The sequence below is a fragment of the Leptodactylus fuscus genome, chromosome 1, assembly GCF_031893055.1.
Source record: "Leptodactylus fuscus isolate aLepFus1 chromosome 1, aLepFus1.hap2, whole genome shotgun sequence".
In the NCBI taxonomy this organism is placed as follows: domain Eukaryota; kingdom Metazoa; phylum Chordata; class Amphibia; order Anura; family Leptodactylidae; genus Leptodactylus; species Leptodactylus fuscus.
In genome coordinates, this window is record NC_134265.1 from 133,722,807 (window position 1) to 133,747,319 (window position 24,513).

Here is a 24,513-nt window from a genome sequence, read left to right on the forward strand (position 1 = left end):
ACTGGCCAATGCATTTCTATGGGGAAAAGTTAGCTTGCGAAAATCGCAAACTGACAGGGATTTCCATGAAATAAAGTGACTTTTATGCCCCCAGACATGCTTCCCCTGCTGTCCCAGTGTCATTCCAGGGTGTTGGTATCATTTCCTGGGGTGTCATAGTGGACTTGGTGACCCTCCAGACACGAATTTGGGTTTCCCCCTTAACGAGTTTATGTTCCCCATAGACTATAATGGGGTTCGAAACCCATTCGAACACTCGAACAGTGAGCGGCTGTTCGAATCGAATTTCGAACCTCGAACATTTTAGTGTTCGCTCATCTCTAGTAGAATCCCTTTAATGCAGATGTGAATCAAGCCTCAGATCTGGGAAGCCTTGTATGAAGCCAACCATTAAAGCCTGAACTAGGTTATGATGGCCAGTCAGCCATCATTCTTCATATTCATACGATACCGCAATAAACTATCAACGAGTGATTCTGCTGTAAAAACTGTATGTTTTATTTCTCTACATTTAAATATATATTTTTTCTTTATATTTTTTTCGAATAGAAAATAATAATAATAATGATATGTGAAGAAAAAACAATTCTTAAAACTTCACAACACACAGCCAGATCTGCCTAGTAACACACTAGCTTTTGCCCCTTTGTGCAGGGAGAGGAGACGCAAAGTGTTGCATTTTATTGAAACTCACAAGCACACACATAAAAAAATGCAATAATTTAATTTCCCTCAAATAAAACCAGAAATTTCTTCCACTCCCTTACATGGGGTTAAAGGGTATAGAAAATGGTAAGAAGAGAGCCCCTGAACAGGACAGGCTCAGCCGGTCCCTTATCACTCAAGCTGAAACACAGTATGTGCCAGGTTGCTGTAAGTGGTGGTCTCGTAAGAAGGAGAATGTGTTCGGCCTGTTTTCAGTTGGAAGTGGGGTACAAATGACTTTTTTAGTGAAAAGTGCAGACTACGGTGAGTGAGCCTGAGATACCTCCCAGTATGGTCAAGGATACTCTCCATAGAATTAGATGGGGGCTATAACAACCAATAGCATAGGTGGTTTTGAGGAATATCGAAGAGCACCTGATATAGGAGCTCTAGGATGGATGAATATGTTAGATCCAAATCAACAAAAAGCAAAGAAATGGCAGTGAAAAGTTCTAGAGCTTTTGTGTTGCACATTAGGGGCATTTTATGTTATGAGTCAAGTTAGTCTCCTGCAAGATTGAACACCTTCTCAGGTTGGCTTCAGTCTTTTGCGCTGAGTATCACAGGAAGAGCTCAGCTCCCGGCCCCGTGTCTCCCCCAGCACCCAGCACATCCGGCCCAGTCCCCCCTCCTGTGGCATTCAGTAGTTTCTCATATCGTGCTCGCCAACCATCCCTCTCTCTTGTCACACGAGCCACCTCCTGCTGCAATTGTTGGAGCTGACGAGAGAGCTGACACTTCTCTGTCTCCAGGACATGACGCTGCTGCACTCGCTTGTACCGGCAGGACTGGGCATAACCTCGGTTCTTTAATGTACGCCTGCGTTGCTTAAGCCTCAAAGCCTCCTCTTTACTGAAACCCCGGAGTTGGCGATTCAACTCCCGAACAGACATTCCTACCAATTGCTCATCAGAAAAACGTTCAGACAGGGGAGACAGCTGTGGATGAGAAAACAACATTAGAAACATTAGTACCTGAAATCTATGTCTGATATGTAATTCACTTTACAGCAAATCCTGACTCTGTTACGATTAACATTGTACCATGTATGTCTTAACTATCCATCAGGGGACACGAGTACTTCAATTTTACCATGTATGAGTTTTCTTTCTGGTCGGAGCTAGACCACAACTGGTATTTCCCTCTACCCACTGAAAAAACATGAACGCTCAACTGGGCTGAGTGTTCACGTAGCTGTTGAAAATAGTAGAGAAGTCATCTGATCACATTCAGTTCATCCTTATTCACACCTGCATATTTTAGTTATTGTCTTGAATTCATATATCTAAACCAAAAGCAGAAGTGGAACTTTTTTTTATGTTTGTATCCTCACGTGGGTCTCTGATCATTATACTTTAGGGTCTGAAAAGACCACAAAGTATAATTGTTTAGGGATCGTCCACACTTGGGCATAATACTGTGTGCAAGGGCCACTATGGGGCATAATACTATGCGCAGTGGCCACTATGGGGCATAATACTATGTGCAGTGGCCACTATGGGGCAAGAGCGTTCCTCCGAAAATTTTTTCCCAATTTAAGCACTGTGTATATGGTATATGAAGACCACATTCACTTGGCACCAAGTCCATCTATTGGTAGATTGCAAAATAGAGCCAAAAGACTCAAAGAAAAAAAATTACCAGGCCCGACTCTTATCACCAAATCATAAAGAAGGTCGTCCAACTGAATATAATTTTAAGTTGGTTTAAAGGGGCTCTATCAGCAAAATCATGCTGATAGAGCCCCACATATGCGTGCATAGCCTTTAAAAAGGCTATTCAGGCATCGGTAATGTTATATTAAACTACCCCCTCCCCCCCCCCCCCCGTTTTAAAATAATAACCTAAAATAGAATGTGCTCTACTTACCGAACGTGCACCCTGGGCGGGCATTCAGGGTGTAACTTCATCTTCATCCCCGCCTCTTCTTCCTCCGATGTCCTCCGGTCCCGTCTTCCTCCAGCGCTCGCGAACGGACAGTGATAGCCGGGGCGCATGCGCAGTAGCCGTAGTAGAAGCCGCATGCTACTGCGCATGCGCCAAGGCCGCTTTTTCATATCAGTGTCCGCGAGCGAGCGCTGGAAGAAGACGGGACCCGAAGACATCGGAGGAAGAAGAGGCGGGGAAGAAGATGAAGACACACCCTGAATGCCCGCCCAGCGTGCACGATCCGTAAGTAGATCACATTCTTTTTTAGGTTATTTTTTTAAAACGGGGGGGGGGGGGGGGGCTTTAGTTTAATATAACATTACCGATGCCTGAATAGCCTTTTTAAAGGCTATTCACGCATATGTGGGGCTCTATCAGCATGATTTTGCTGATAGAGCCCCTTTAATTGAATAATGCGTTTCGGGGATAGACCCCTTCTTTAGATCAGTGTGCTGAGGCAGAAACTCTTAGCATCACAGATGGCCAGGACTATGATTCTGGGAGTTTGATTCCTGGTTTAGTGTTTGGTTTGGGAAATACATCCAATATATGTTCCATAATCCTCAGACAGAATTCATCCTTATGTGCACGGCCGTTTTAATAGATTAGGGGGCCCTTAAAGTTATTGTAAGTGGGCCCCTCTGGTGTAAGGTACAATACATTACAAAAACAACTATATCATTGCTAAAATAGAAACAAAATATTTTACATCTAGTTTTATAGTCTTTAGGTTTTAGACATGCTTTTCAAGGTAAATTAAACTTGATATTTACAACTCCCAGTTGATTTACAGAAAGGCAAATTATTCCGTAATACAAAATTTATTTGATACCTTGACAAGTAGAAAAGTCCTTGGACCATCTTATTAATGCTAGTAAACATGTATAAAAGGCCCAGCAGTTTTTATTTCATTACAGGGAGTCTACCACCTTCAACAAGCAAATTCAGCTGCCACGACCTTATTCCAGAGTACATTATATATTATATTATATATACCTTTGTTATTAAGTCTTATGCAAATGAGGCACTGGCATTTACCATATAGGTATAATTGAAGCAGAAATTCTGCAGAGGAAAATTCTGTGGAATTTCTGTGAAAAGTGCTGTGGGAAAAACTGTGACATGTTTTTGCGGTGATTTTTCATAAGTCCGTTTTTATTCATATGCTAATTAGCATTCTCCTTGCACTACGGAAGTGTTTCTGTACACTCTCTACGTGTATGAGAGCAGAGTTTTTTGTGGTAAAATTAGGGGCCTCGGCTTATATTCGGGTCGGCTTATACTTGAGTATATACGGTACATACAAAAGGTACGTGTGGAATAGGCTTTCTAAAGGCTATGCAAGTATGTGCTTAGCCAAAAATGACTTTTCCCAATGATAGAGCCCCTTTAAAGGATTATTTTATGATTATCTTAAATAACCCATATACATTCATTGACAAAAATAACACAAACAGAGAGAAATGTTGGCTTGCAGCCAAAATCAGCATGTAATTTTCTCAGGCAGGTATATAAATGATTATAGGTGGGGTCTCATTAGACAGTGGGTCTTATCACAAGATGGCTACTTTTTGGTGATGTACCACTTGGTTAGAGATCATTGACTGATAGACATGGCCCTATTACACACTTGAAGACATTGTGCCCAGTTGACAGACTTTGAAACATTTAGACAAATTGCCGATCATGTAGGCCACACTGACCTAGCTGTTAAGATGTGATGGTGCAGTGGTTATGTGTGAGCACACACAACATGGCAAACAGGTGCAGAAGGAAGTCCCAGTGCTCATTATGTGTCCTGCAATTTATAGCCAGCTATAGTCACCATTGTTTACAGAACCATCTCTTCTGTATTGACGAATCCAAATTTTATTTGGGGTCTGATGACTGTTGGCTTTGAGTATGAAAGTGGGACATCCTGTGGCCACATGTGTAGCCTCTCATTTGAGGGCTTCCAACTGGCACTTCTCAGTAGGATAATGCTTGCCCACCTGCTGCAAAGGTTCCTCAGGAATTGCAACTCTTCTTTGGCCTGCCTAGTTGCCAATCAAACATTTATGGGACTAATTGAGACACCAGCTTCGGCAACCTATGAGCGCACAGGGTCTACAGACCCAGCTGCAACATCTGTGGGCAAATGTGCCGCAGAATACCATTGATGGTATTCTTTATCTTATGCCTTGGAACTTAGAACACATATCTTGCCATCATATGTTCCATTGCTTTTTTGATTTTTTTCAATAAATGAAAAATTAAAAACAAATAAATCCCATATGGAACCCGTATGCTTACACGCCCAACTATATCTCATTATGTATCTAAGCTAGAAACGGCAGTACAGGGTACTAGAGTCTCCTTTCAACTGTACAGTTTTTAGTCACCAGAATATGTCTGTCTCTTCTGGCTTGGGAACGAGGATCTGAGATACAATACTACACACTACCTATGGACTACTATGGTGCTGGTACTGAAACCAAGCAGTCATGTTTTCCTAATCTTGCACAACCCCTTTTGTTTTACTTAGGCTATCAAATGAAAGTTTTGGACATCCTTTTATAATTCCATTTTAACTCCTACAAGCACTAGTTTGTACATGTATGTCCTTGCGCATGTGACTAACTATGATGATCATTGTGAAACCGAGTGGCTGCACTAGGTGCTGGGTCTGTGCTGTTTCATACAGCAGGGACCTGTCAGCATTGCAAGTGATCAGAGATGACGTTGATCATGGCCACTTAACTACTTAGATGCCGTAGTCAAATGCGACTACGACATTTCAGTGGTTACTTTTACTTTCTGTATTATATAAGGTAACAGGGTGGCCCCCTGTGGAGCCATCCCTGCTATAGTAATGTACCTACTGAAGCCTGCCTGCATAGACTGCAATACAATAGTATTGCAGTCTATGGCAAGAAGCGATCTGAAGATCACATGTTCAAGCCCCCTGAGGAGGGAAGGGGGCAAAAAAAAATAAAAATAAAAGCTTAAACTTTCTTTTTTAAAAACTAAAAAGTTTAAATCACCCCCTAGGTTGCATATAAATATAAAAACTAAAAGTAAACATAAACACAATTGGCATCCCTAAGTTATAAAATGCCCGAAGCAGGAAAAATGAATATCAAAATGGCTGAATTGGCTTTTTTCTATTTCGCTGATTTCCCTCCCTAAAAAAGTGACTAAAAAGCGATCAAAACATCACACATTTCCCAATATAGTATCAATAAAAACTACACAGCTCTACATTGAAATATAAAAAAGTTACAGGTGCCAGAATATGGCGATTCAAATAAATTTTTTTGTAAAGTTGTTAAAACATTAAAAAAAACCTTATAAATTTGATCGTACCAACCCGGAAATTAAAGCTAGCTTAACCTTTTTACTGCACAGTGGAAACCATAAAAATAAAACCTGTAAGAAAATGGCAGTACTGTATTTTTTTCAGTTTCACAACATTCTGATTTTTTTTTTATCCCACCTTCCAGGACATTATACATAGTACCATTTTGAAGTACAATTTGTCACGCAAAAATCAAACCCTCAAATGACTACGTAAATAGAGAAATGATAAAGTTATGGCTTTTGGAATGCAGGGTGTAAAAATGAAAACACAAAAATAAAAAATGTCAGCGTCACGTAACAGAGAAAACTCAAAAGCTAACATTGTCCACATATCATGCAGTCTCTATAGGGCAGTAAGATCTGGGCTTACATAAAGTAGAATGAATCTGTGAATATGAGTCTGTGCATACTTTATGTTAATATTATTCATAGGCTCAGTGTATGGAGCCAAAGTTAAAGTTATAAGGAACATATACATTATAGAGATCTGTGCAGGATCAGCCTTCCGCATACACAATAATCCAGTTTATATCATCTGATATTAAAAATAGCATGGAAATTTAGGCAGAAAAAGAAGGATTGATAAAAAACTTAGTTTATAACACAGTGGTTCTTAGCCAGGGTTCGATCGATCCTATGCACGGTTCATTTTGTGTACCAGTAAAAAAACATACCCATGTCTTGAATTTGGAAATAAATCATATTTGATTTATCACTAAAGAAGGGTTCGGTGAATGTGCATATCATGCTGGTGGGTTCGGTACCTCAAACAAGGTTAAGAACCACTGTTATGACACTAAGGAGGTCCCTACCATCTTGATAGTCATGTTAACAATTGGACAATTAAAAGGAGCCTAGAATATTATATTACATCCGATAGAGTCGGGATCCCCACAACCCCAATGTCTCCTGGTGTCTTCTGTGACTAGAAAGGTGGTTGGGTATCTGCAGCTCTTTCCTTAAAATTCTATGTGAGCTACTAAGACAACTAAGTTCAACTGCAGTGGCATTTGTTATCTGCAAATTTGACCTAAAGAGATATATTTTCAAAATAACACTGATATAGCAGATGAGTAACATATTACATGGTCAGTGATTTTTTTTTTCTGTTGTTTTAGTAATCCACGAAAATGCAGCAATTTAGCCACGTCAAAAAAAACGCTGCTTTATACAGTACCTGCATATTGGATGGGTGGAGTTCTGGCTAAACCCATCCACACATTGCAGGAAAAAATCCACAGCGGGAAAGCTGCGTTTTAAAAACTGTGGCACTTTTGAAAACCACAGCATGTCAATGATACCTACGGAAACACTGGTGTTTTCAGTACAGGTAAATAGTGACAGAAAGTCCAAAGCGGAAAACACTGTGGACATTCTGTGAAAAACATTGCTGAAAAGACGCGATACGTTTCTGGTAAGGTTTGGCTGTGCTTCACAACGTGGGGCATTAGCTTGAGGCCGGGGCCCCATGAGTCGGAAACATTGCAATCTGCCTGCGGCAGTAACGCCACGGGAAAAATTGTGGCGTTTTACAGTAATTGCAAAGTGGATGGGACAAGCTGCGATTTCCAAAATCAGCAACTCCATGAACTTTCTGTTCAAAGCGCTGTGGGAAGAACCGCGATGCGTTCCCGCCACAGGTTTTCTCACAGCGCTTTAGCGTGTTGTATCATCTTGTGGGGCCTTAGCCTCAGTTATACTTTCTTTAAAAAAACATAGAATTAAACTCATTGAAATATCTCATTCCATAGTAAAGGAAAGAGAAAGGAGACTGACTAGGATGGGGAGAACAGATAGCTGAAAGAGAATAGCTTCATGTCCAGTTCCATAATAACGCATGAGTACAGTTATGGTCAATTGGATTTTAATGACTGCTCATTTCAGTTCATTTTTTGTTCCACCAAAGCCAGAAGTACATTCAGCCGGAAGGAAAAATCCCTGCTTTATACTTTTCATTTCTTTCAAATCCACCCCTGGCTTGGATGAAAATACCTGCAGCAAAAACTTGTCACAAAAGTTTGTGTAGGAGTCCAGCCTTAAGGGCTCGTTCAAACGGGGACGGTGGGGCGGATTTTGGCAACATGCCGCTAGCGGAAAAAAGAGCGCTAGTGGTCTCCATAGACCACCATTGTACAGAGGTGGATTTTGAGGCAAAATCCGCTGGCAAAATCAGCCTCCTTGCCCCCGTGTGAACTAGCCCTAAGACTGAAGCTCCAGGTTGCAAAAATGAGGCATACTGGCCATGGCGAAAACGCTGCGTTTTACAGTATCTGCAGAGAGGATGGGATTCTCGCTAATCCCATGTACAGATTACAGAAAAAATACCACTGCAGAAAAGTTGCGTTTTCAAAAACACCCACGTTTTCCATATAAGGTATGAGTCCACAGAGGACATCTATGTGAAAATGCAATCAAAACACTGCAGATTGCTACATGGGGCCTTAGCTAAGCATCACGTTTTTTTCTGCAGAGTTATACTCTGCGGATTTTCTGCTTGTATAATACCTCTATGGAAAATGCCAGCATTTCTGTAGGTATACTTGATATGCTGCGATTTACGAAATCACTACGAGCTGCACCACTTCTCTGGAATGCTCTATCCTGGACAATCAGATTAACTCCCAATTTCTACAGCTTCAAGCGCAAACTAAAGACACATCTTTTCAGACAGGACTATCACAATTTCTAACGTAAACCCTTCTGTACCATAATTAGAATCCCCAAAATTTAACCCTCCTCTGTCCCCGCTCCCACATTTCCCCACATGACATGATGCCATCTCATGCTAACTTTATAGGTCCAAGCTCCATCCATATGTTAAAGGACACCACTGGTGACGGCTCATAAAGTTTTATATTTGTGTAATGACAGTCACCTCTATTACAAAAGTGTCTGACCTCTGTATAAGCAATGCCGCCCCTGCAACCTTTTGTGTCACCCCCTCTATCTGATAGATTGTAAGCTCTTGCGAGCAGGGCCCTCAGTCCCAATGTGTGAAATGACTTTCTTTGTAATGTATCTTTCTGTCTGTATTTAAACCCTACAAATTGTACAGCGCTGCGGAATATGTTGGCATTATATAAATAAAATTTATTATTATTATTATGATTATTATTATTAATAACACTACAACCTAAAAGAGTTTTTCTTAGGACAGATCAGTATCAGATCAATGAAAGTCCAACTCCCGGCACCCTCACGGTTCAGTTGATTGAAGAGACATTAATATAAAAATCTTATAAAACTGTCAATACTCCCAGGTATTAGTACACTAAGCAATAAATATATTCACATGTAACAAATATATTCCCATGTATTAAATATATTGTAAATGATGCGCTTTACTGAATAATTTGTGCCACGTATCATAAATGTACTTGTGCAACCCCCACCATTATTTTGTTTTCCTTCTGTTTACTCAATGTCTTTATCTTTATCTCCTGTCAATCTCTATATTAGCAGATTAAGTGATCAGTGACATGTCCGGCTTTATAGCTATAACTGTACTGACAAATCCTGTCACACACGGTAGCGACACAGGGTGTCACACACATATGTCCTCACTTGCTGTATAATCACTGGTGGATTGTGTAATTTTATTTTATTACTTTTACTCATTCTAACAAGGAGGACGAGGTCAAAGTATGTAACAAGAAACATAACACAATGTAACCCAATGGCTCTCACCTGGTGCTGCTGTGCATTCATATCTTCTGGACTCAGCAAGTAACCAGTAGTGTGAGTGTTGTGAGGGTGCTGCCCCCCAGTCCTGTATCCCCCTTCCATCCCTTGTAGAGACGGTGCTCCGCCACCCATCAACACCTCTACAGCATCCTCAGGAGTTAGAGGGAGTCCTTCCCCACCCATCTGCTGCTGTAGTGCTGCCATCCAATAAAGTTCTTCTAGACTAGGGCGAGGTGGTCCTGCTGGTTCAGGAGGGTCACTGAAGGTTGGCGATGGTGGTACACTGCTGCATGGAGTAGAGCCCAGAGATGGAGGTGGGGCCAGACGGTTGGTCCTTGGTTCGGGAGGCTCTCTCTTTACCTCAAACTTCATTAGGTCAAAGTCATTGAGGTATTCAAGAGCCAGAGGGGTGCTGGGAAGATCTGAGAGAGCCATCTGTGAAAAAACAAACCAAGAAACATTGGATTTAAGTGGCAGTATGTTGCATTAGCACAACTATTATACAAAGACAAATGTCTCCTGTGTTCTAGTAACTGAAAAGAGTGGGACCAGGTGCATACAAGGTGTGGGGCGCAATATATGTCAAACCCTATGTCAACAGTGGACCGTAATGGAAAGAAAAGAAAATATTTCCTTTTTGCATTCGCTCCTTGTTGAGGGTCCGAACCCCAATGAACCAGCTGTTGTCAGCTCCTGGTACATAGAACAGGAGATGTCTGCTCCCTGCTCCATTCTCTGTAGTCAGCTGCTAAGCACAGCTGATCAGTGGAGATCCTGGTTGTCAAATCCTCACCGATTTCATATTGATGAGCTATCCTTAGGACATGTAATTCAATTTTGGCTTGGAAAATCCTTTAATATGAAGGCGATTTTGGTGGTTTTTGAGCCAAAAGTGGAATTGAATCCAAAAAACAGGAAAAGTTTAAATTATGCCTTTGTAATTTTCTTCTCCGAAGCATTTTTTGGGTTTAGCTGGTAAAAAATGTACCAAAAACTGCAGAAAAACTGCATATTTATCACCATGCATAACTGCCTTTGCTCCAACCAGGCAATGCCTTAACCCCTAAAGGATACAGTGCAGTTTGGGTGTTAAGGCCTGGTGACTTTTTTCATATTTTCCATTTCTGCCTTCCAAAATTCATAACTTCTTTATTTTCTATCAACAAAGTCATATGAGGGGGGTTATTCTTTGCTCAAGCATTTAGTTAGTACCATTTTGGGGTACAGACAAGGTTTTTGATTAGCTTTTATTAACATTTTTGGGTTGTCCGCATGAAAAAAATTTTCATTCTCTTGTTATTTTTTGTTTTATGGAATTTAAAATAAAAAATTGCCTTTTTTCACCTCTTCACATATTTAAATCAGTTTTCTTATATTAAGCTTCTATTACTGAAGGAAATGTCATTTTGCAAAAATAAATCATTTGCTAGGGGGGAACCGTATTCTGATGTCCATAACTTTTTAACTTTTTTTGTTGATAATTGTAATCTTGATTGTTACCAATTTCTGGTATATACCCTTTTATTGCCTTTTCAGGGGGGTGGGGGCAAAGTGATCAAAAGATGATAATTAGCAAGTTTTCTATTTCTCTTCTTTATTAGAGATGAGCGAGTACTGCTCGGATCAGCCGATCCGAACAGCACGCACGCATTGAAATGAATGGAAGCACCTGGTACTTCCGCTTTGACGCCGGCTGGCCGCTTAACCCCTCACGTGCCGGCTACGTCCATTCATTTCAATGCGTGCGTGCTGTTCGGATCGGCTGATTCATCTCTATTCTTTATGACATTCAATTTTACAAGATAAATAACATATATGTGCACCGCAATAGCTAATATCTTTATTTTATTTGTTTTAGTATTACTTATTTTTATACTTTTTAATTTTTTTTTACCTTTTTTTTTAAATTTACTTTCCCACAGGGGATTTGAACTTGGGATCTCTTGGCCCCCTGTACCATATACTGCAATGCTTCTGTACTGCAGTACATGGTACAGAGATTCCCTATGTGTTATAGGGAAAGGCAGCCAGAAGGTCGTGGCGGCTGCCATGGCAACCCCTTGGGTCCTGCCACTCTCATCGCAGATGGATCCAAATTGGTAGAAGGGGAGCAATCTCACCCCCTAACTATTCAGAAGCCATGATGGCTATTAATGATGGACTCAGAGCCTTATCTGACTCCCGCAGCTAGTCCCAGGTGCCAGCTGTACAATATATATGGGACCCAGAAACCATGTAGCAAGCACAGGAGCAGAACAGTGTTGTACTATTATGCTACTGACCATTAACTATAAGCACAATGAGACAAAATAGTACAAGGCTAAGTGAAAAGGGGTTAATGTCCTTGTCCTATTGCTATATAGATAGAGGTATTCTGCCACACATACTGTAAGTACTGGCAGGTCTTTGAAATATTCTATTTATCGGGGTCCTCATGAGGTATCTCATAGCATATAATTTTATTCCCATTTCCAAAAAGTTAATAAAGATTAATCTTTGTCATTTGATCCCACAGAATTCACTGAGATCCAACAGCATTGTTATGTCTATGGGGCCTAACAGATCCTTATCTGAGGAATGGTGTCAATGATAGCAGTGGTATTGAATGACCAACTATTAATTCACATCACACTGAATTATGGGTTGTGGACTAGAGATGAGCGACTAGTATTCCATCGAGTAGGTATTCGAATGCTACGGTATTTGAAATACTCATACTCGATCGAATACTATTCCTATTCGCAGTAAAGATTCGATTCAGAACCAGCGTTGATTGGCCGAATGCTATACAGTGTACAGCATTCGGCCAATGAATGTTGGTTCTGCCGGACGCTCGTCTGTGACAAGGCGGAGTCTAAGATCGGACCACAGCAGTCTTCATTGTGGTCCGGCAGAACCAGCGTTCATTGGCCGAATGCTGTACACTGTATAGCATTCAGCCAATCAACGCTGGTCAATGCATTCCTATGAGAAAAAGTCAGCTCCCGCATAACCGCAAGCTGCCAGCTCTCCCGACTAGCAAAGGCGAGCCTGCTGCAGAACCAGCGTTGATTGGCCGAATACTATACAGCATTCGGCCAATCAATCCTGGTTCTGCAGGATGAGTAAGGGCTGGTTCACATTAGCGCTTGCCTCCCATCCGGAAGGAGTCCGCAGGAGGACACCCCCGAACAGAATATCAGTGCAACTGTGCTGGACAGTGCTGGACAGTTAAGCACACGGACCCCCTAGCATATAATGGGGATTCATGCGGGTAGGGCACGGAGCCCATTATATGTTATGGGGTCCATGTGCTTAACCGTCCAGCACTTGCAGTTGCGCTGATATTACGTTTGGGGGGGTCCTCCTGCGGACGCCTTCCCGACGGAAGTCAAGCGATAATGTGAACCAGCCCATAGTCTATGGGGTCCGTGCGCATTAACTGCACAGCGCTTCTCCTCAACACTCAACTGCACAGCGCTCCTCCTAAACACTCTCCTCCTGCTACTCGTGGACTTGGTGACTCTCCTTTAGTCGAATAGTGGTTTCCCCTGAAACAAGCGTTTTTTCCCATAGACTATAATGGGATTCGATATTCGATTGAGTACTCGAAACGAATATTGAATCTCGAATATTTCACTACTCGCCCATTTCTATTGTGGACTATGCCCCTCTATTACTACTGCTATGTAAGTATGAATAAAAGATCTATAGAGCTTCCACGCACCATCTGCTGTCTATGGACAAATTTATAAATGGCTGAATTACTGACATTTATATCTCCACAAAAGCAACTTCTGATCTGTTTCTAACCCTGTCCTTGATACATTCCCTTGTGGACTTTGCCTACTTGTGATATAGCTTTGTCTCTAGTGCAGCTCACAATATTCTGTACTGTATTTGCACTGTCCAGGTCAAGGTTGGTGGCAGTGTGGATGGTGTGGGCGAGCTGCAAAGGATTGTATATGTGTGAATGATATATAAAGCAGACCACTAACATGGGATTCATGGAGTTTTGGGTAAAATTCAACAGCATTTTGAGATTAATGAGGAGTGACCACTTGCCAAAACAGCCATCAAATTTGGATATTTGTCCATCCCATATTCCAAAAAAGACATACTGGTAGGGAAAAATGTACATTGTGAGCTCTATGTGGGGCTCACAATCTATATTTAAGAAAAAAAAAAAAAAAAAAATTTGGATATTTGTCATGTAATGCTGCCCCGGATAGGCAACTGACAGAGGTGACTAGATTATCATTAGCCTAGCTTGGGACAAGATGACCATCTGTCGTGGATGGGGTTGCCCCAACTGTACCCCTATAAATGACTGTGGGCAAGAGATGGATCGGTAAGTTGAATTCAATGCCTGATCCCATTGTTCTGTCAGAATATGCCACAAGAGCTGTCTGCCAGTGGCTTTCTCCCATCTCCCCATTCCCAACATAGGCATGCTTGGTCAAGCTCAACATGCATCAGCATGTGTGGAGTTGGGTGAGAGAGCATTCATACACCAGCTATATAAGGCTGTCTAAAGACACCTCTAGTTACAAGTTATATGTGGGGGTTTTTGTGAGGATCCAATGATCTTTTCATCTGAGCGCTTCATAGACTTGTAAATGCCTATTGTAAATGGCTGCACGCAATATTTCCACTTATAGATCATGCCACTGATAATAATTTTTATAATGATGATATATTTGATCTTTTCCTTCATTCAAACTGGCCAGTTATCATAACAATAATTTAGAGATGAGGAAATTAACTGGGTGATGTAAATGAAAGCATTAAAGATGACTTTTCACCACCTCCACCAACTCACATATTTAGCATCTGTTAATAGGTGGAGCTCCACTGATTCCAGAGCAGTTGGAACTTTTTCTCTGGTCTCCACCATTCCTGAGGAACAAGCGCAGGTATTTTTGGTGTCTGATGTGCTATGTAAGCTTTGTAATGTCAGAAGGGCGGTGTCAGGCAGGGGGTGTGATTGAGAGCTCCAATCAGAGGGAGCCAGTGTCAGAGCTCAGAATCCCACCTCCTCTGTTCCTGCCTGACACTGCCCTCCTGACAGTACAGAGCTAAATAGCATACCGGGCACCAAAACTAAGAGCATTGATTGCTCAGGAATAGTGGGGGCTAGAGAGAAAATTCCAACTGGGCCAGAATCAGCGGAGAAGAGCCTATTAACAAATGCTAAGAAGTACAATTGGTGAAGGTGGTGAAAGGTCTTCTTTAAATTGTGGTACACTGCTGTGCAGACTGTATAGTGAAATGTTTCTAAAAAGATAACTTGGATAAGATATTAGTTGTTTTCCGGTCTTATTAATAAAGACACTTATTTTTACATTAAATCATGTACAATATGGCTGGTTGATGAGTCATTGATCTTTAGAACAACTACAGTTTCCTATTTTGACAGACCAGTCTTGTAACAAACACACCCATCAAAAGTTGGTATATATTTGTCAACATGTGAACAGTCTTTACTTAAAACAGATGTGTTTGGAAGCAGAAAAAATGGGCAAGTGACAAGATCTAAGCGACTTTGGCAAGGACAAAATTCTGATGGTTATACGCTTGCGTCAAACACTATCTCCAAGTGGTCCAATCCTGCAGAAGAGCCATAATACTGTTGCACAAATAACTGAAAATATTAATTTTGGCAATGACAGGAATGTCCTACATATGGGAATGCATAGTGCCAGAACAGTCAGAATACTCATGCTGATATATATATATATATATATATACAGTCCTATGAAAAAGTTTGGGCACCCCTATTAATCTTAATCATTTTTAGTTCTAAATATTTTGGTGTTTGCAACAGCCATTTCAGTTTGATATATCTAATAACTGATGGACACAGTAATATTTCAGGATTGAAATGAGGTTTATTGTACTAACAGAAAATGCGCAATATGCATTAAACCAAAATTTGACCGGTGCAAAAGTATGGGCACCCTTATCATTTTATTGATTTGAATACTCCTAACTACTTTTTACTGACTTACTGAAGCACAAAATTGGTTTTGTAACCTCAGTGAGCTTTGAACTTCATAGCCAAGTGTATCCAATCATGAGAAAAGGTATTTAAGGTGGCCAATTGCAAGTTGTTCTAGTATTTGAATCTCCTCTGAAGAGTGGCATCATGGGCTACTCAAAACAACTCTCAAATGATCTGAAAACAAAGATTGTTCAACATAGTTGTTCAGCGGAAGGATACAAAAAGCTGTCTCAGAGATTTAACCTGTCAGTTTCCACTGTGAGGAACATAGTAAGGAAATGGAAGACCACAGGGACAGTTCTTGTTAAGCCCAGAAGTGGCAGGCCAAGAAAAATATCAGAAAGGCAGAGAAGAAGAATGGTGAGAACAGTCAAGGACAATCCACAGACCACCTCCAAAGAGCTGCAGCATCATCTTGCTGCAGATGGTGTCACTGTGCATCGGTCAACTATACAGCGCACTTTGCACAAATAGAAGCTGTATGGGAGAGTGATGAGAAAGAAGCCGTTTCTGCACGTACGCCACAAATAGAGTTGCCTGAGGTATGAAAAAGCACATTTGGACAAGGCAGCTTCATTTTGGAAACAAAAATTGAGTTGTTTGGTTATAAAAAAAGGAGTTATGCATGGCGTCCAAAAAGAAACAGCATTCCAAGAAAAAAACATGCTACCCACTGTAAAATTTGGTGGAGGTTCCATCATGCTTTGGGGCTGTGTGGCCAATGCCGGCATCGGGAATCTTGTTAAAGTTGAGGGTCGCATGGATTCCACTCAGTATCAGCAGATTCTTGAGAATAATGTTCAAGAATCAGTGACGAAGTTGAAGTTACGCCGGGGATGGATATTTCAGCAAGACAATGATCCAAAACACCGCTCCAAATCCTCAGGCATTCATGCAGAGGAACAATTACAATGTTCTGGAATGGCCATCCCAGTCCCCAGACCTGAATATCATTGAACATCTGTGGGATGATTTGAAGCGGGCTGTCCATGCTCGGCGACCATCTAACTTAACTGAACTTGAATTGTTTGTCCAAAATACCTTTATCCAGGATCCAGGAACTGATTAAAAGCTACAGGAAGCGACTAGAGGCTGTTATCTTTGCAAAAGGAGGATATACTAAATATTAATGTCACTTTTCTGTTGAGGTGCCCATACTTTTGCACCGGTCAAATTTTGGTTTAATGCATATTGCGCATTTTCTGTTAGTACAATAAACCTCATTTCAATCCTGAAATATTACTGTGTCCATCAGTTATTAGATATATCAAACTGAAATGGCTGTTGCAAATACCAAAATATTTAGAACTAAAAATGATTAAGATTAATAGGGGTGCCCAAACTTTTTCATAGGACTGTAACTCTTCTCACAGTATCCCACTCTGTATTCTGTAAGCTATGGTATCCTTGGCTTAGAACATAAAGGGGTTGTCAAATGGACTTATTAACTATAATAAGATGCCGTAAACCCAACAATCCAGCACTGGAGGAGTCTGCGGGTGGGATTCCATTTTCCCTGCAGCAGCCTCTGCAGGAGAACTATTAAATTACAAGTTGCCTATTCAAATGACTGACCATTCTGCCAGAAAATGGGATCTTTGCAGCAGCTCATTTCCTGTTATAGGTTTAGCTCATGAACAATTGCATTATACAAACATCTGTTTACAGTTTTAACATTCTCACAAGAGCTTGAGGTTATCCAATGATCACTCTAGGATATGTATCTCAAGACCTCACTTGTCCCATAACGTGCACATAATTCCGTCTCTGATCTGTGTCTTATCCCGGATTTACTGATCAGATTTAAGTGATACTGTCTGACAGTTCCTGCACTCACCTTATACTGTGGCACACAATATTGCTCATGCCAGGGTTGAGGATGAGGAAATGATGTAGGTAGAAAATTAAAGGGATAGAATGGAAAGAAGATCAGGCATTATAGGAATGGGGACATCTTGTAGATAGAAAATATACTTTTCCATGTTCATTTATTGAAACAGAAATATCTTTGTGACATCGGTTAAAGAACAGGTCAGCATTAGGATTACATAGATAACCATATACAAGAAGCGATTGGCAGAAAGTACCAAGTAAATCAATGAACTTTCACCATGACATCACATATATTCTCAGGGATAAACAGTCTTTTTATTGGTTGCTGAGATTGCTAATGTACATGTTATTTTTAGGAATGGTTATGGCTGTCTGAGCTATACTCACTTCATATGGCCATACAAAGGTTACACATCTCAGTCTCGCAATAATGTAGGAAGTATGTAAGAAGGAAGAGCCGTAGAGTAAGGAATAAAAGACTTGGATGAGACTTGAAAGTCTTCTCTGTTGTAATGGATCTTCTAATAAGCAATTAAAACAATATAAAAAATACGAACTGAGGAGAAAATATATTGGGATTTCATCGCAGAAATGATGGCATTTCTGATGGATTGACTAAGAGGGGTCTCAAATCTCGACAAGTAGAGGCTTCCCACCTATCAAACATTCTGTTATCTTCATGCGGATTCTATACATGGCTGTAGTAAGGATATTTCTATAAAAACATCTAATAGTTGCATATTCCATTTAACAAGCATATAACCAGGTCTTTTTTTTTACTCTCTATATTTTCGAAAGCTTTAGAATTGCAAACCCTTAAATTACAAAAACACACTGTAGTACAAAGTGTATTCCTATGAATAATCAGGTTTGCTTTTTCACAAATGTGTAGATGTCAAAGAGGTTTTTAATGTTACATTTCGCAGGCAAGAGACTAATTCTACTGAAAACCATTGGGATTGGGATAAAAATAGAAGGAAAAAAACTGATTTGAGAAGAAGTAGAATTATAATGGGGAAATGAATGAAAATAATAAAGAAGGGAAATCCGCAAGGGTTACAGTAACCATATTCTTAAAATGCTAAATCCTTCCAACTACCCCACCCCAGGCTCTGTTTAAGACATTTCACCCTATAAATCTACCATGTACTACAGAAAGGCAATCCATGTGAAACTGTGATGTCTACAGATGGGGTTCCCTGGTTTGGATGTTTGGTACAGTTCTGGCAGCCTAAAAAAGGTTCAAGGTAAAAAGAAAGGGGAAAAAGCAGAGAGGAAGAGTAAAGTTAGACACGGAAAAGAAAGACAAGGGAACAGAGATTGGCAAAGGGAGCAGGCCTGGCAGTGGAGGATCAGTCGCCATATTTATAAAATCCTTCTGACAACTCACAAAAAGAGAAAGAAGAAAAAAGAGCAGAAAAATAGAACTTGGGAAATGAGAAGAGAGGGACAGACCAAGGATGGCGACGTGACCTTCTGAAAAAATGTATATGTTCCTAGCGTGAAAAAGCAGGAACAAAAGAGTTCAGGGGCACAGTGATGGGAAGATAATGGGACCCCCAAGGGGAACAGTCACCATATTCTTAAAATTTGCCATTTATATACGCAAAGCATCATCCTCAGCTCGACATGATTATTTTTGTCTCTAAAATACACTTTTAATCATTGTTACATTTTATAGACAAGTCAAACGATATTCACACAGATTGAGGACCTGGATATTAGCACAACTGTCTCTGCCCATAAACGTATAGTAGTGTGATAACTAAAACTTCACTGCCCACTATGTCAGCCATTTCCCAGCCAGATGACAAAGTACAAGCCAGCTTAACTAGGAGTATCTTCATTTAATCTTAAATCCCTTTTCACATAGTATAAAGGTAAATCCATCTCAATCTTTATGTACTGTGTATATATTAACTCAAATAATGATTTTATCATCCAGAAACCAGAATTACTTAGTCAAACATCAAATCCACATGCCGGTGTATAGACCATTGATTTATACTTGTGTCGCCTTGGAAATGTAGTATATACCAAGATTATTCATAGACCTTAGGAATAAGGTCAAATGGCAACGGAGCAAATGTCATGAGCTTTATTGATTATTGTACTTTATGGATGTACGGTTATTGCCTATGGAGTAAGTTACTATCTGTGTACACGACATCTTGTCATACCTGCGTGCGCTTATCTCAGATGTTAAGACAATTTTAAGTGTTTAAAGTATTATGTGAGCAAGTGAGAGACATAAAGTAAGGCAAGTCACACAGACCGCAATTGTAGCACAGAAAAGTGTGACAGTAAGTATATCGCACATAGTGACAAAGTCCAGACATACAAGGTGTACAAGACAGGACTTTACAGGAGTAAACTTACTCTGAGTGTGCAACACTGTGGTCAGCTCCTCCTGTTCTCTCCCTTTTCACAGATCCCCATGCAAGTCCTGGGCAAAGCCTGCTCTGCCCCTGGGTGCAAATCTCCCTACCCTTGTGTCTCCCAACTGCCCCTGTCTGCTGCTCGTGCCCTGGTTGCAGGGGTTAAATAGCGGGCCTGTGAGCTCACTTTTATCTCATTATGGACTCTCCAATAGCGAAAGCCAGGGGATAGATGGGGAGGGAGAGGGCAGAGGGCACTGGGGAGGGAGGGGGTGCTAGAAAATTATTCACAGAGTGTTGGATCTGTCAGAGCTAGGGCAAATCTCTCCAATAAGGTAGGAAAGGGTGGAGAGGCGAACAGTACGAGGTGATGGGGGGAGTTAGTCTGGCACGGCCTTTACCTATTCAGTCTGTGAGTTCTGCCCAGTAACTAGATAGATGTATAGATTAACAGATAGATAGATAGATAGATAGATAGATAGATAGATAGATAGATAGATAGATAGATAGATAGATAGAATACAGAGAGGGTTGGACGGATGCACAGACAGACAGACATAGACAGATACACAGATCAGATAGATAGTTAGATTTATAAATGGATAGATAATATGTATGGATGGATAGCTACCCAAATAGATAGACAGAGAGAGAGAGAGATTGGTAGATAGATAGATAGATAGATAGATAGATAGATAGATAGATAGATAGATAGATACCCCAAAATAAGGACGCATAAGTTTCTTGCTGGTTCAGTTTACCTTTAGGGATTTCATGCATTACAGGTGATAGTCAGTGTGTTAGGTGTATGTCTGTCACTGTGTGGAGTTGTCAGTGTATGAATCCAGCCCTAATCCTCCTGTCACAATGTGTTAGTGACAGGCGTTGCATCCATTGTTGGGTTAGTGCGGTTATGCTGGGGTCACACTGACTACCCCCCCTCGCCATGATGTAATGGTGCCTGTCCTCTCCTCTCCCTATCCCGCTCCTCGTTCTCCGGATAATTAGCAGAATGAAGTGTTAAAGGGATTACACAAAACAATCCTTTAAAGAGAGATGGGATTAAACACACACAGTGACACACAGACAGCGTGTATATACAGGAGGGGGGTAGAATGAGAGAGACAGAGTCAGAGCGAGACAGAGGCACAAGGGAAAGACAGTGATGGCCAGTTATTCTGTAGAAACAATAAAGCCTGTCCAGAACTAAATATAATGACATTTTCCATAGAAAACATGCAAGGAGAGAGCTAAACCTAAAAGCAGTAAAATGGGTTGGTAGAGAAAAACCCTGTGTTTTTAGATTTGCATAAATACGGAGTCACGGCTCATGCATATGTCTGGGTTACTTTTTTGTGCTTCATGGGACCTTTACCATAGGAGACATCGGTATAAAAGATGACATGCTTCATTATACAGAGGTATTCTAAGTAGATTTTCTCCATAAATGCGGCACCAGATGGTGCATGTATGACCTTATTCAGATGTCAGTGTTTTTACTATAAATCAGTAGAAGGGACTATACTGAGATACGGTATAATGGAAAGATTTACATCTGTTCTGTGCGCTTCAAACCGCTCTTAGTTTTGGTTTCTGGACACTGATGCAAAAGACTGATGTGTGAATAAGGCCTTATAGCACAGCTTAGTTGAAGCCAACTGCATGAGCAGGAATACGTCCGTGGCTTTTCTAAAATCAAGCCACAAAATACACTACGCAAACTTTGCAAATGTCATTGGAAGTAGAAATGATCAGGCCAGAATTTTTACTCTCTAGCCTAAGACCTCACATTGCAGAAACACAGCTTATCTAATGCAGATTATGTCACATTTTTTGAGCCAGGAAAGGATTAAGCAGAAGGCAGAAGTACAAGAGTTTCCTATATATTTCCCATTCCTTTTGTAGCCATTCTTGGCTTTGGCTCAAAAAAACGCAGCAAAATCTGTAACAAAGAAAGCTCCACAACGTGGGGCCTCAGCCGTAGTCATGTACATAATCATCATATTTGCCAAAAAAGGACTGTAGATATGGTGCTTGGTCATTCATGCTTTAGACTTTGTGGTCCATATTTACATGAGCATGATACAATTGATATTGGGTTTTCATTGCTTTGTCTTAGTTATAGAGTGCGGCATAGCTGACATAACAAAGTATTTCATCATTTTAAAGTGAACCTGTCACATTTACAATGTGATCACAAAGTGTCAACAGCATTCGGTTTAGCCTAGAACCAACATCATTACTGCTAATACCTGCTACCGTATATATAGAAAAACATGGAAATTAGGTTCTTGGTTAGCAATTTGATCAAATTATATAAGTTCATCTGCCAGCAAATAGGCAACCTCATTACATTGGACCCTACACTACAATAACTCAACCCTCTCTGGGCCTTGGCCTCCAGTGAATTCAGGACTAGTATATTTCAGCTATATTATGCTTACAATACACTACAAATTGTCTCCCTCTCTGGACCTGGGAGATTGTAGCTCACCCGTTCTCAGCTTTAAGGCCAAAACCCCATGTTGCAAAAACGCTGCACTTCACACTACCTGCAAAGTGGATTGAATTCTAGTCTCATCTACACATTGCAAAAAAAAAAAAAAAAAACGCATTTGAAAGCTGCATTTTCAAAAACTCCCACATTTTTGAAAATCGCAGCATGTCAATTATATATAATGTGCGGCCTTAGGCCTCATTCACATCTGCGTCGGTTATCCATTCAGGGAAGTCCGCCTGGGGACCCCATTCCCGAATGGACTACCGAATGCATTGGCAAAGGGTATGCAGTGAAAGCACACGGACCACATACACTATAATGGGGTCTGTGTGCTTTCTGCACGGAACATGCGAACAGAAAAGTAGTTCACAATGTGCGGACACCATGCGGAAAGCACACGGACCCCATTATAGTCTATGGGGTCCGTGTGCTATCACTGCACACCGCTTGCCAATGCATTCGGTAGTCCGTTCGGGGGGGTCCCCATGCGGACTTCCCCGAACGGATTACCGAAGCAGATATGAACGAGGCTTTAGCCTGAAGATTTCCCAACCACATCTGCAAGAAGATTGTTCCAGGTCTTAACTACTCTTTCAGCAAAATAATATATCCTGACATTGCTTCTGATCTTCCTGCTGACTAATTCCAGATTGTGACTCCTTGTTCTCGTGTGTAGTTTGGGTTTTGTTTTGTTTTATTTAAAACATTTTCTTTCTGAACCTTATTCATATTTAGGCAAACGTTTCAATCATGTACTCCCTTCATTTTCAGCTTCTTTCCTCAAGGTTATACAGATTAACCCTATCCCAGAATCTACTATAACTGAGCTAATGCCCGTGATCAGAGTTCACCCAAATAGTCGTTTTTTTCATTGTTTTGCCTCTGATAACAATTTTAATAAAAAGTGATCAAAGCAATAAACATTCCCCAAAGTGGTATAACTAAAAATTACACCAGGACCCACAAAAAAGACGGCCTATGCATTATAAGTAGAGATGAGCGAACACTAAAATGTTCGAGGTTCGAAATTCGATTCGAACAGCCGCTCACTGTTCGAGTGTTCGAATGGGTTTCGAACCCCATTATAGTCTATGGGGAACATAAACTCGTTAAGGGGGAAACCCAAATTCGTGTCTGGAGGGTCACCAAGTCCACTATGACACCCCAGGAAATGATACCAACACCCTGGAATGACACTGGGACAGCAGGGGAAGCATGTCTGGGGGCATAAAAGTCACTTTATTTCATGGAAATCCCTGTCAGTTTGCGATTTTCGCAAGCTAACTTTTCCCCATAGAAATGCATTGGCCAGTGCTGATTGGCCAGAGTACGGAACTCGACCAATCAGCGCTGGCTCTGCTGGAGGAGGCGGAGTCTAAGATAGCTCCACACCAGTCTCCATTCAGGTCCGACCTTAGACTCCGCCTCCTCCGGCAGAGCCAGCGCTGATTGGCCGAAGGCTGGCCAATGCATTCCTATGCGAATGCAGACTTAGCAGTGCTGAGTCAGTTTTGCTCAACTACACATCTGATGCACACTCGGCACTGCTACATCAGATGTAGCAATCTGATGTAGCAGAGCCGAGGGTGCACTAGAACCCCTGTGCAAACTCAGTTCACGCTAATAGAATGCATTGGCCAGCGCTGATTGGCCAATGCATTCTATTAGCCTGATGAAGTAGAGCTGAATTTGTGTGCTAAGCACACACATTCAGCTCTACTTCATCGGGCTAATAGAATGCATTGGCCAGCGCTGATTGGCCAGAGTACGGAACTCGACCAATCAGCGCTGGCTCTGCTGGAGGAGGCGGAGTCTAAGATCGCTCCACACCAGTCTCCATTCAGGTCCGACCTTAGACTCCGCCTCCTCCAGCAGAGCCAGCGCTGATTGGCCGAATTCCGTACTCTGGCCAATCAGCACTGGCTAATGCATTGTATTGGCGTGATGAAGCAGTGCTGAATGTGTGTGCTTAGCACACACATTCAGCTCTACTTCATCGGGCTAATAGAATGCATTGGCCAATCAGCGCTGGCCAATGCATTCTATTAGCGTGAACTGAGTTTGCACAGGGGTTCTAGTGCACCCTCGGCTCTGCTACATCAGATTGCTACATCTGATGTAGCAGTGCCGAGTGTGCATCAGATGTGTAGTTGAGCAAAACT

The 24,513-nt window shown here is 41.2% G+C and overlaps 1 protein-coding gene across 1 annotated transcript; it reads right to left on the bottom strand.

Moving 5' to 3' along the window:
• Positions 1-486: 486 nt before the first annotated feature.
• NRL (neural retina leucine zipper) lies at positions 487-20,004 on the bottom strand. Its single transcript, XM_075277367.1, has 3 exons — positions 19,853-20,004; positions 9,661-10,092; positions 487-1,643 (listed from the first exon to the last, which is right to left on the bottom strand). Exons 2-3 carry the CDS (start codon positions 10,090-10,092, stop codon positions 1,266-1,268), a joined length of 810 nt encoding a protein of 269 aa, XP_075133468.1. The 5' UTR covers positions 19,853-20,004; the 3' UTR covers positions 487-1,265.
• Positions 20,005-24,513: the final 4,509 nt, after the last annotated feature.